Raw genomic sequence first — 11806 nt, forward strand, 5'->3', positions numbered from 1 at the left:
TTCAAATATGATGGAGAGAGGATATGATGCAGAGCTGGGGGTGCAGTCGATTACAGGGGTATGAAGCAAAACATCACCAGAAGGTGGAATTCCTGGCTCACCAAAGGCAGTAGAAATTTTGCCATTGAGGGAAATTCTGGCTTTCTGGAGTTCAAAGGCTCCATAGCCTTAAAACAAACAAACAAAACCCCAGATGCTCCATTCATGACTGCAGGAGTAAACATCACGGGATGTTTTTTCATCGTATCCAGTAGCTACCACTGACCTCATTCATAGCAAATTTTAGTGAATGAGTCTTCAGGAATCTGTTCCTTCCTAAAGAGGAAAGTGTACACAGAAGGTCAGAGCAGCTGGAGCCACAACTGGAAACTAAGCGCGTCAGGTTTAACATCACTCCACAGGAGAGCATCCTGGAAGGAGACAAAGCAAAGAGAAGGGTGTCAGTGCTCTTGCCATCTCCCGCTCTTGCACACTATGGAAAAACAGCGTGCCTGCAGTCTGGAGCATGGGAATGGTGGGTCCCGTCTCTGATCCAGGTCTTGTGGGAAAACCGGTGTTGTCCTAGGATGGATCTGGTTTTTTGCAATACTAATAGTTCCTCTTCTCTCTGACAGGGGAACTGCACTCTGGCACGATGCTCTCTGTCTGGTGAGTCTTACGCATTAATTTCCTTTCAAACTACCTAGACAGAACAGAGCTGATGGTGGAAGTTGGTAGTGGGTTTGCTTTGGGTTTATTTCTGTCAATCACGTAATGAAGAAGGGGTTGGTGAAATGAGCTGCATGTCGGTGTGAGTGCTTCCCTTGCTGCCCAATCCACCCGGAATTGTTGAAGATTTCGCAGCAGCAGCACAGTGTATTTCAAACACTGCCGTGCTTGAAGCACACACTGTTGCAGCGCCTCGCTCGCCATGAACTCCTTTGAAAACAATGGGTGAATGTTAAGTGACATGTCACATCTAGTGTGCCTGTGAGCTCCTCTTCAGTGCTTAAACTGGGCTTTCCCAGAGTTCTCTTTTTTCTAGCTGTGCTGTGTTTATATAGCATTACATCACTTGCTGCTGATAAGACTCTGAGAAAGTAATTAAATCTGCTTACCTTTTCCGGTTTCTGGAGTGCCAGTATCAGCTTTTCAGTAGGGGATGGTGTCAAAATTGTATTGCTTCTTTAAAAAATCAAGCAGGGAAACGGTTCTTCCTTCTGGCATTGTGTAACTGGGATAATTATGTTCTCCAGTTGCCACGCTGACTCTCTTTAAGATCATTCTGGAAAAGTGCCCACTGCCCTGAAAGAGGCAAAGGACGGGAGTTCAGTTCGTAATAAAAATTGCAGCGTCAGGGCACGTGGGTAGTGTGGGAAGGGGATGGTGGCGTATGTGAAACTGGGAAGCTGAGCAAGTATGTCCCTGCTGCGAGTTTCGGAGAACTGTTCTCTGGACAGAGAAGAAGGATGATGGTGGCTCGCTACTCTGCCCTGCACCCTGCTTTCATTCTTTTTTTCCTCCTTACCTGTCCCTGTGACTGTGAGGCTTCTTAGGGGGCTGATGCCTTGCCCCTGTGAGACCCCCTTTGTACTGGTGCGGGTAACTCGGCAGCACCTGAGGGTTTAGCAGCCCTCGTAGCTGTTTCCTGGTTTTGTTCTGACTGGGGTAGCCTCTGCTTTGTTTGCCATTTTCAAAGTTACCCTTAGGAGCTTTGAGGTCAAGATACAACTGTTTCCCATCTCTGTAAGTCTAGATGCAGACAAGACCACTGTTCTTGGCAAACTCTGGGCAGGTTTGGTGGCACTGAGGTGCCTCTGTTTACCTCTGTTCCCCACTTAGTCCCAAGCTTCTTTCAGGGCGGACAGTGGTGTGCTCTGCACTCCTGCCTGACGGGGATGCTTGAGGGATGGACGGCTGGATAATGTTCCTATGGCGTAACACCATTCTCGTTCACAGGAGTGGCTGGGAGCCACGGGCTGGCTTACACCAACAGCAGGAAGCTTGTGTAAGTATCCCCAGGGAAGCCGTGATGCGGAGAGGCTGGGGCTGCTCTAACCTTGATAAGATTTGGGGGCTGGGAGGCAGAGTGGGGGGCTGTTGTAAAATCCCTGTGCACGTTGTAGGAGCGTGGGGCTAGCCCTAACAACATCTAGGTTTTGCAGCTCAGGAGCTATGGCATGCCTGCTTAAAGAACATAAGCTGTGTTTGGAGCCAGATACTGAGGCAGGGAAAGGACAGGAATGCGGAGATCGGTGATAAATGGATCTGTACCCTTTGATTATCTGGCTAGAAGTCTGACTTGCTCTGCGCTGGCCTCCTGGTAGGATTTCTGTCGGAAGCGGGGTGGTTCGGGAGCTGTTGTTCGTCAGGCAAAGTTTGCGTTGCTGAGGTGGTCTCGTAAAAACGTATTTGGGGAAATAACCTTAAGAGTGCATCCATAAAAGCCTGAAATGCTGATCTTTTTGCACCAAGTAGCCTGTGTTAGAGGAAATGCTAAAGCATGTTTGCTTCAGGTTTCCAAATGTGGTGTCAGTAGGTATAAAAAACATCCTTTGGAACGCTTAGGATTGCCATCTCCCTGTGAAGGGATGTGGTGGAGAGAAATAGATGTCTCTTGGGTGTGTTTCCACAGGCAGTCTGTGGTGCTTTCTCCTTTTTTGGATCAATCTAGCACCTTCTGTAGAGATGACAGTCCTGATTTGGAGGTAAAAGACAGTTACTGTGCTCATCTTGGGTGTAGGGTGGTCTGTGGCTAGGTCAGCCTTTTATCAGTATTTAAACCACAGGGGTTCTGTTGGGTTGTCTCCCCAAATTAAAATTCCATGAATGTCAGTTCTCACTGACTTTCTGAGAGCACTAGTGATGGTAAGCTGTGATGTTTCCTTTCTTAGTGGGATTGTTGCAGCTTGAACAGTAAGTAGGAGTCCCTTGGAACAAATACATTGGAACAGCTAATCAGTTAAGCAAATGTCAATTCTGTCTTGAGCTTGGTGCCGGCAGCCTGCAGAGGAACGTACTTCTGTGCTCATGTCCTTCTCTCTCTCTGCAGAGTAAATAGCTCCAGTGTCTTCACCGTCCGTTACTTCAGAACCACTGCAGTACGTAGTAAGTAAGAAGTCAGGAGTCAGCGGGATGGCTCTCGTGCTACCTGTTGCTGTCCTGACAACAGCTGAAGCCACCTCTGGCATCCTTGGTCTAGCCCCACTGTCCCACCTCGATGGGTGGCTGGAGGTGTATGTCCTGGGCCCTAAAGATTTTGTCTAAGTCAGATGGGAATTTCTCTTGTGTCCAAATGTTAATCGGTATTGAAGCAAGGAGAAGGCTAACCTTTGATGCCTGTAGACCTACCCCCTCTAACAGGGTCCTGATGACAAGGAATGAAGCAATGCCGTAAATTTTGAGCTCTGAATGCGTTCAGGTCTGTCTGTCTCTCTCATAGGGGATGACGTGGTTACGGTGAACACGCCAGCTTTTGCAGAGTCAGTCACAGAAGGAGATGTCAGGTGGGAGAAAGGTAAGCAGCTGCCTCTTCCCTGAAATTCTTAGCACTGTTGCTGCTGCACCGGACAGCTTGGGGATGGACTGTCGTTCACTGGCTGACAGCCTGCTCTGTGCTTTACAGTCCGTGACAAACGAGGCTGTTAACTGCAGTTCTCCTAAGGGGTAAGGATTGCAGTTACTGCCTCAGCACCACTCTGTCATGGGTGATGTTGGGTGAAGGGTGATGTCTGAACTGGAGTCAGACTCTGACTGTGCAGTGGATGGATTGTTTGAGCTAGACTTTAATGTAGAAGTTGTGGAGAACTGGGGTGAGAAAATTCTGGGTTAGTGGGGGAGACTGCTGTGGGTTAAGAGGGGAGGATGGAGCGCACCTCGCTCCTTACAGTGGTCTTCATATCTGTCATTCAGCTGTTGGAGACACCGTGGCGGAAGATGAAGTGGTGTGTGAGATTGAAACAGACAAGGTAGGAGTTTTCTGGACCAAAACTTCTTCTCGTTCTGTAGCGGGTACCCTGTATGGCTTCTGTCCCTCTAATCGCTCCTAGAGCCTGCAGGCCCTGCCTGTCTGCCCTGCTTCCTTTATGGAGAAGAGCTCTTCTCATCCAGTATGAAAGCTGGCTGTGCCTTAAGTGAGAATTCTTTGATAGTTCTTTCTTTCTCATACATTTGATTAAGCGTGAGTGGTGCTGCTGTTTGTTGGAGCTGCAGTTCCACTCCCTCTTCCAGTTTTAGTGCTTTGAAACCTGTTTGTGCTTAAACAGAGGAGAAATCTGCAGAGCCATAGGATGTCTTCCAATTGTTTTAAATTTAGTCTTTAAGTTTACTCACTCCTTAAAGGACTCTTGAGCTTTGAAGTTCTGGCTAAAACTCCCTGTCAAGTTCTGCTTCTGATGTTGCTGTCAGGAAGATGCTGGCAGCAGGTCAATTGATTGAACCCCGGAGCAGGAAGATCAGGGTGTATGTTACACTGCCAGCATTTCTTCAAACTCCTAAGTATTGGCATAAAATCCCGTTGGAGCGTGTGAAAACTGGCTTAAGTGGTGCAAGACAGAGCCGCTCTCTGTGCCAGATCACAACGTGTGTCTGCGCGAATTGGCATCTTCTCTTGTTCTTGTTCTCCAACGTCTGGGGGGAATTTCACCGATTTTCCTTTTTGCAGACATCAGTGCAAGTGCCAGCCCCGGCCGCTGGTGTGATTGAAGCCCTTCTGGTACCCGATGGTGGCAAAGTGGAAGGGGGGACACCTCTGTTCAAACTCAGGAAAACTGGAGGTAAGTCAGGCGTGTGTCACTTGCACAGGCCTTCATGTTTCCATTGGGCTTTCTCTGAAGATGGAAGCAAGGCATTTCCAGGCATCCTGAGAGCAGTTAAACGTTTCTGTGTCTTTCAGCTGCTCCTGCCAAGGCCAAACCAGCAGCAGCCCCTCCTCCTCCTGCAGCCCCCGAACCTGTAGCTGCGGCTGCTCCTCCTCCTCCTGCTGCAGCACCGATTCCCACTACAATGCCACCAGTGCCGCCTGTGTCACCTCAGCCCATCGACAGCAAACCAGGTGAGGCTACAGCTGTTTTCTCCTCCTTGGGGAGAGTGTGTAAGATTAAAGACAGCGAACACTCTGGCATGTATGGGGAAGGCCTCCCCGCATTATTGCCCTGCATGCTGCAGACTGGAGAGCTCAGCCATGTCTCGTACCTGCGCAGCCCAATTCAAGGCTTGAGCGAGGAGCTAGAACAGGCTTTCTGCCTTGGCGTTGCGATCAAGCCCCGGTTTCCCTTTTTGACTGATGTGCTCTTTACCCTCAGTGTCTGCGGTGAAGCCGGCTGCAGCCCCAGCGGCAGCCCCTTCTGGGGAAGCAGTGCCCAGCAAAGGTGCCAGATCAGAGCACAGGGTAAGCTGCGGGAACAGGGGCCTTGTCAGCACTTCTGTTGCTGGCCGATAGCCTCTGCTGGCATGAGCCTTGAGCTTTCTGGATGTGTCCGTATCTACCTCTTCGCACCCAGCTTGTGGGGAGCTGTGCAAGATAGGGAAATGCTCTACACCAGGGCACCACTTAGTGGTAGAGTGGAGGAGGAGCCAGGTCCAATCTGACACAGGTCCTTTCTAGGCAAGAGTCTTGTCTTGAGCACTCCTGACTGAGCACAGAAGGCTCAGTGTGACCTCCTTGGTCTGTCCACAAGCCTTCAGCAGAGAACTGGGGCTGCTGCACCTGCGTTGTGCATCCATAAGAGAATATGGTTGAGCAGTCTTGCTCTTCTCACGTCAGCCTCAAGCTGGAAACTGTGTGTTGAGCTGGGCAGCTCCGTAGTGAAATCAGCTCCTCAGCCTGTCGTGCTCCTCAGGGAGACCTGGAGTGAAAACCTTGGCCCTAGGCATCTGTGACTAGATGGCAAGAAGAAAGGCCTTTGGAGTTTCTAATGAGTTTTGCGTCTTGGATGAACTTGAGACAGCTTCTGCTTATGTCTTTTTAATTTTCAGGTGAAAATGAATAGGATGCGTCAGCGTATTGCTCAGCGGCTGAAAGAGGCCCAGAATACTTGTGCCATGCTGACCACTTTCAATGAGATCGATATGAGGTGAGGAGCAGACCTCTTTTTCCCTTTACAAGTAGAATAGATGCAGGCAGTCATCTTTAAATAGCAGCCAAGACCTTGCTGATTCTCTTTGGAGAGACTGGCAACACGTCTTTTGGGACCTCTTCAGTGTGTACCACCGTCTGCACAGCTTCATCAGGGCCATGGTGCTGGTGTTGTGCGAGGGGGTACACAGTGACAATGACAATGGCCAATGACAATGGCCTGTCATTCCTCGGGAATCTGCTGCTGCTTGTAAAAGGGGCAACCTGGTTCCTCATCTGTGTGGTTCTTGGTTGAGGAGCGGTAGATCCTGAGCAGGAGTGACTAGTGTCACTTGTATAGTGGCTGTTAGGACGCCAAGAAGGAGCATCTGCTTTCTGCTGCCCCACCAGGTTACTGCCTTTGGAGGTGGGCATGTTTAGCTTCCCATGAGGAGGTTCCCCAGGGCTCACCAGCCTTTCAGGTGAGCAGTACACAGGTCCGAGGCCCTTGCTGAGGGTGGTGCAGCGTTCTAGGGACAGACTCGCATCCTTCCCCATCCCCTCCAGGCAGGGTGGGGGTCTCCTGACTCAAGTACTTGCAGGGACTGAGCACGCTAATGGCTTTGGAGGGTGGGCAGCTTGTATTACAGTGCATTAAGGGGAAATTGTGCCCAAATCAAATTGCCTTGTGAAACCCTATTCTGCTCCTTAAGACAAAACATGTAAATATTTGGGTCTCAGAACAATAAGGTTGGCAAAATAGTCTTGATTGGAGGGGAAGTGCTGCAGCTTTATCTCCTCTCGGAGGCTCATTGAGGTGTCGCTTTACGCTGGCCTCGGGCTCTCGTTGCATCTGGTTATCTGGTTTGGATTGATTGCTGGGAGGGTGGCTCGGCAGGGCCGGTGCTGGGGCCTCCTGCTTCCCGTGGGGGTCCGTGTCTGAAAGGAGGAAGCCATAATGAGCCAGTTTCGTAGCAAACCTCATCCTCGTTCCTGCAGTCCTTGCGTCTTGGGAGGCACTAATGTCTTTGGGTGGTAATCCTAGCCCTAAACAAGGTTAGGCGCAGGAAAACAAACACTCTAAATCATGGAGACCCCTGGCCCTTGCTGAAACTGTCTCTTGAAATGCTCAAGGTCTCTGGAGGGGGAGGGATGGACCGTGTAATTCCACAGCATCTTGTATTAGCCTGGAACAGGCAGAGCTTGTAGAGACAGCTTGGTTGGCTTTTTGAAAATGGCCTTAGTTCTGATAAACAGAAGCAGTGGGGAAACGTGATTAATCTGGTTGAGGGCTGTGGGTGGGCTGGCACCCACTATGGAGACATCGCCGTGCCGCCTGGCGCTGGACTTGCACAGTGCTTGAAGTCTTTTGCCTCCATCACCACCTGCATCTTTTCTGCTCTTGGCATTTCCTGGCTTTCCACCTTCCCAGGCTGGGCTCAGCCGCACCTGGAGTTGCCGTCTGCGGTGCCGCACTGGTGTCGACAGCGGTGTCTCCAGAGAATCGGTGGCAACGTCAGTCCTGAGCAAGAAATATGCCGTGCCCCATCTTACTTTTGTGCTTGGCAGTGCAGGCCAAGCAGATGAACCCTGTCCTGTTGAGTTGGTGGGCCAGGACCAGTTCCTCTTAGGTCTTTGGTGGGGTCCTTAGAGCCACCCTCATTCACCTGTGATGTTTGAGGGGTTTTTCAGCAGCCTGGGGGCCTGCCAGTTGATAGCGCAGGTTTGCAGTCCTTGGGGCCGACACTGAAATCTGTTACGGAGTGAGGGAACTGTGTTTTCTTGGACTCGGCGCTGACCAGCGTTCTCATGTGTTCGGCAGCAACATCCGGGAGATGAGAGCAGTACACAAGGATCCCTTCCTGAAAAAGCACAACCTGAAGCTAGGTTTCATGTCAGCTTTTGTGAAAGCTGCAGCTTTTGCTCTGCAGGACCAGCCCGTTGTGAACGCAGGTGAGCGGTGACCCTTGCTGTCAGTGGCACATCTCACCGGTGCGCGGGGCGGCGTGGGGGAAGGCAGGTGGCCAGGTCCATGGCCGGGCTAACAGCTTAGGTGTGCGAGTCAGATACGCAGGAAAAGGGGGAGGCAGTCCTGCCTGCTGAAGCTGAGGTTGCAGATGCCACTTACCTAGGTAGAGGACAGCTTGCCAGGAGGGGTCCGTGAGGAAGGGGTCTTTCTGTCTGTCCTGATGCTTCTCAGACCACAGGTGCAGTGAGGGCTCATTTTTCTCTGGAGTTACGTTTAAGCTAGGGATGAGTGAGTTTTTATGATTTTGTGGCTGATTCTGGCCTCTTGAGCCCTTGATCTTGGGTACTGAATGTGTAACAGATTTATTTTCTCCTTCTAGTGATTGATGACACGACCAAAGAGATTGTGTACAGGGACTATGTGGACATCAGTGTCGCTGTAGCAACTCCCCGGGTAGGTACCTTGGATGCTTCGGCCGTGGTTCCGGCAGCCTCAGGTCTGGGATGATCACGTACTTTGAGCCAGTTCAGCTTTGAGCTCCTCTGCAGCAGAAACTTAGCGATGACCCTGATCTTAATGAGACATCTGATACATTGTGGACATCTGAGATGGGTTTTGTGAGAAGATTGAGGACCGAGAATATTCTGCTACTGTACTAGGAGATGTAGTAGCAAGGTCACTATGCATTTGGGTGGTTAATGAGTAGGGCTGAGTTAGGGAAACCCTTTTTTTCATGGACCCATGAAGATATGGCATAGATAGTAAAAGCTTTGCATGTCCTGTCCATCGGCTAACCCTACTGTGCTGTCCCACCATTTCTGTAAATCACAGTGCTGCTCCAAAGAGATGTTTCTATCCAGAGGGAGTATGGGATGGAGATGAAGTAGTTGGTTCTGTTGTGAGGCAGAGGCTTGGCCAGGACTGAAGTTCTGTCACTGCTCCCGAAGTCTAGGGCTGGTCCAGCACAGGGGGACTCTGCTCTTCTGACCTAGCAGGAGGTGACAGCTGCACTCTGCCCAGTGCCTCACCTGCTTTTAAGGACAGGGAGCTGGATCCTGACAGGCCTGGTTGATTTTATGAGACGGGCTTACAGAGGCAAAGAAGGTGCCTCGTTTACGGCGTTGGCCGGTGGTGCGTGGCATGCCGCGCTTCCCGGCAGGCTGCCAGGGTGCGAGGCAGCTCTGCCAGCCACCTGCTGCGGGCCGGGGAGAAGGCTGGAACTCTGCTGGGCTGAGGCCAGGCTCCTGCCTGGTAGCGGTTATCCAAGTGTCGCTGCTGTGAATTTGCTGATTGTGTGCTGTGCTTCTCCCCAGGGTCTTGTGGTCCCCGTTGTTAGGAATGTAGAAAACATGAACTTCGCTGACATAGAGCGTGCTATCTACGAGCTGGGGGAGAAGGTAAGGAGTGTTGGACGGTTTTCTGAAAAGGATTGGGAGGAAGGGGAAGAATTGGGAGTGCTGGATAGTCAGGAATTGATTTGGTCCCTCTGTGTCGTCATCTCCGACCTCTAACACACTGAGCTGTGCTGTGGGAGGGATCCAGTTACAGCTGTAGCTCTGCCTTACGGGACAGCCCTGTCTACTTGTTGCCCTTCCAGAAAACCACGAACTGTGCATTAGTGACACGGTGTGTTTTCACCTTTGTCTTCAGAGACTGAGGCTGAGCTGCCCCGGCATAGAATTCCCTGTGTCTCTCTCCTGCAAAAGCCAGAGTTGGAAGGAAAGGCAGGAGAATCCTTCCCCGAAGCCAGTAAATGTTCAGATCTAAAGACAGGATGTATTTTCAAGCAATTTGTGCTGGTTTTCAGCTGTATAGATCCATAAGTGAAGCCCTTGCCATCAGCATTTATTCCTGGAGAGGCTGAACATCCGAACACTTGTCCTTTGCCTTCTGTCATCTTTTTAGGACCTTACTTTTTCTTCTAGGCACGGAAAAATGAACTGGCCATTGAAGACATGGATGGCGGCACGTTCACGATCAGCAACGGAGGGGTTTTTGGGTCACTCTTTGGGACACCTATCATTAACCCACCCCAGTCGGCCATCCTAGGGATGCATGCCATCGTGGACAGGCCGGTGGCTGTGGGAGGCAAGGTAGGTGTGGAGCTGCGCAGGTTTCGGTGAGCAGCGGCAAGGGCTCAGTGCGACGAGGATGTGGCCCGCGTGCTTTTTCTAGGGGGTTGGTGCCAACTTCTAAAAGGTTTTACTGGGAAGGAGGAGCAGAAAATAATGGGTGTAGGGCAGTTTTGCTGGCATCGGTACTTGCCTGAGGGGTGCAGGGGACCTTGTCCTATCCGTGGGGGAGAAAACTGGATAGTCTGCTTAGATGTGGGGAGGGGGAGGAGGCTGAAGCCTTTGGGATAGAGAACAGCTCCAGAAAGGGATCCACTCCTGTGTGGCGTGAACCCAGCCTGGATGGTGGGTGGGTAATCCTGCCAGGCAGGATACATCCAGGAGGGCCTGCGCCCTGGATTCAGGATAGGAAAAAGCTGAGTCTTCCCTGAGTTCGCAGGAAGGCATCATGCAGATGGTAGGGCTGAGCTCGCTAATGCCTGCCTTATCCCTCCCCTTCAGGTCGAGGTGCGGCCCATGATGTACGTGGCGCTGACGTACGATCACCGGCTGATTGACGGCAGGGAGGCAGTGACTTTCCTGCGTAAGATCAAGGCAGCAGTGGAGGATCCCCGCGTGCTGCTGCTCGACCTGTAGAGCAGCTACACCCCCCACACAACCCACCCAGGGCAGGGCCGGGCCGCAGCACCAGCAGGAGCGATGCAGGGCATTCACGAACTGGCACAGGGGTCATTCCAATCTCCCGCCCTCCGCTGTGATTCGGAGCTGTCCCGGAGGGAATTGTGGGGATAGCTCCTACCTCCTTTCCTGTTCTGTTTAACGAAGGTTCCGTTTCTCACGAGGATTGCTATGCAGTGGACCAGCCACTGAATGGCACTGCCTTTCCGGAGCCATCTCTGTGGCATCCTCTCCCTCACAGCACCAGACTCACCTCCAGCTTGTCCTGTTCCAGCGGAAAGCCCTGCTGCTATGCTAGGGTACCCTTCCCTGCTGCTCCAAAGCGGGTTCAGCTTTATTTCCTAGCACTGAGGTTCCTGGGAGGGAGAGGAAAGGCTACTGTTCTGGCCCTGTTTTGCTTGAAAGTACTTCCCACTCATCCGCCTCGCGAGGGCAGCCTGGGGACCCCAGGCCGCTTGCAGCAGAGGTTTGGAGCAGAGGAGGGCTCGAGGTAGGTGCCTGCCTCTGGCAGCGCCCTGGTGCCACTCCCTCTGCAGAGAGGAAACACCCTGGTGGCAGCTCCTCTGCTTCCCCTCGGAGATCCCTGGTCTCTCTCCAGCCTGGTCACTGTGGTGTGAGCATTGGTGTCCAGGTGGGCAGAGCCCATGACCTCTGGAGGCTGTTCCTGGGCCGGGAGGGGGGATGATGACAACCCTTTCACCCTTACATGCCCAACACGGGGGTGGGAACCAGACGCCCCCCCCCCGAACCACAGCCGACGGCGGCTCCGACCGCTGGCTTCCTGCGCGCGGGGGCTCGGCCTGCTGCCAGCAGGTGGAAGGCCAGGTCTGTGTGTTCCGTATATCCCAGCCCCAGGCTGCTGGTTTTGGGGGGAGGTTGGGGGGGTGGGGCGGTCCTTAATCCGATAGCGCGCACATTACTGGGGAGTGAGGGGGTTGCTAGTGCCTGCGGAGTCTATTACTCTTACCCTCTACACGGAACTTGTAACTAAAGTATTTAACGCAGCGGATTTTAAATGAAATAAAACTGGGCAACGGCTGCGAGGTGGGGTGT

The 11806-nt window shown here is 52.1% G+C and overlaps 1 protein-coding gene across 1 annotated transcript; it reads left to right on the forward strand.

The window, feature by feature from the left end:
- Positions 1-566: 566 nt before the first annotated feature.
- Positions 567-11205, forward strand: DLST (dihydrolipoamide S-succinyltransferase (E2 component of 2-oxo-glutarate complex)). The gene is given in 14 exon segments (XM_010161744.1): positions 567-648; positions 1939-1987; positions 3032-3087; positions 3422-3496; positions 3892-3947; positions 4643-4754; positions 4874-5032; positions 5283-5368; positions 5956-6053; positions 7857-7987; positions 8383-8456; positions 9317-9400; positions 9929-10096; positions 10577-11205. Coding segments are annotated over 14 exon segments (1365 nt in total). The 3' UTR covers positions 10712-11205.
- The last annotated feature ends 601 nt before the right edge of the window (positions 11206-11806 follow it).

Source organism: Eurypyga helias, unplaced genomic scaffold, assembly GCF_000690775.1.
Source record: "Eurypyga helias isolate BGI_N326 unplaced genomic scaffold, ASM69077v1 scaffold36561, whole genome shotgun sequence".
NCBI lineage: Eukaryota > Metazoa > Chordata > Aves > Eurypygiformes > Eurypygidae > Eurypyga > Eurypyga helias.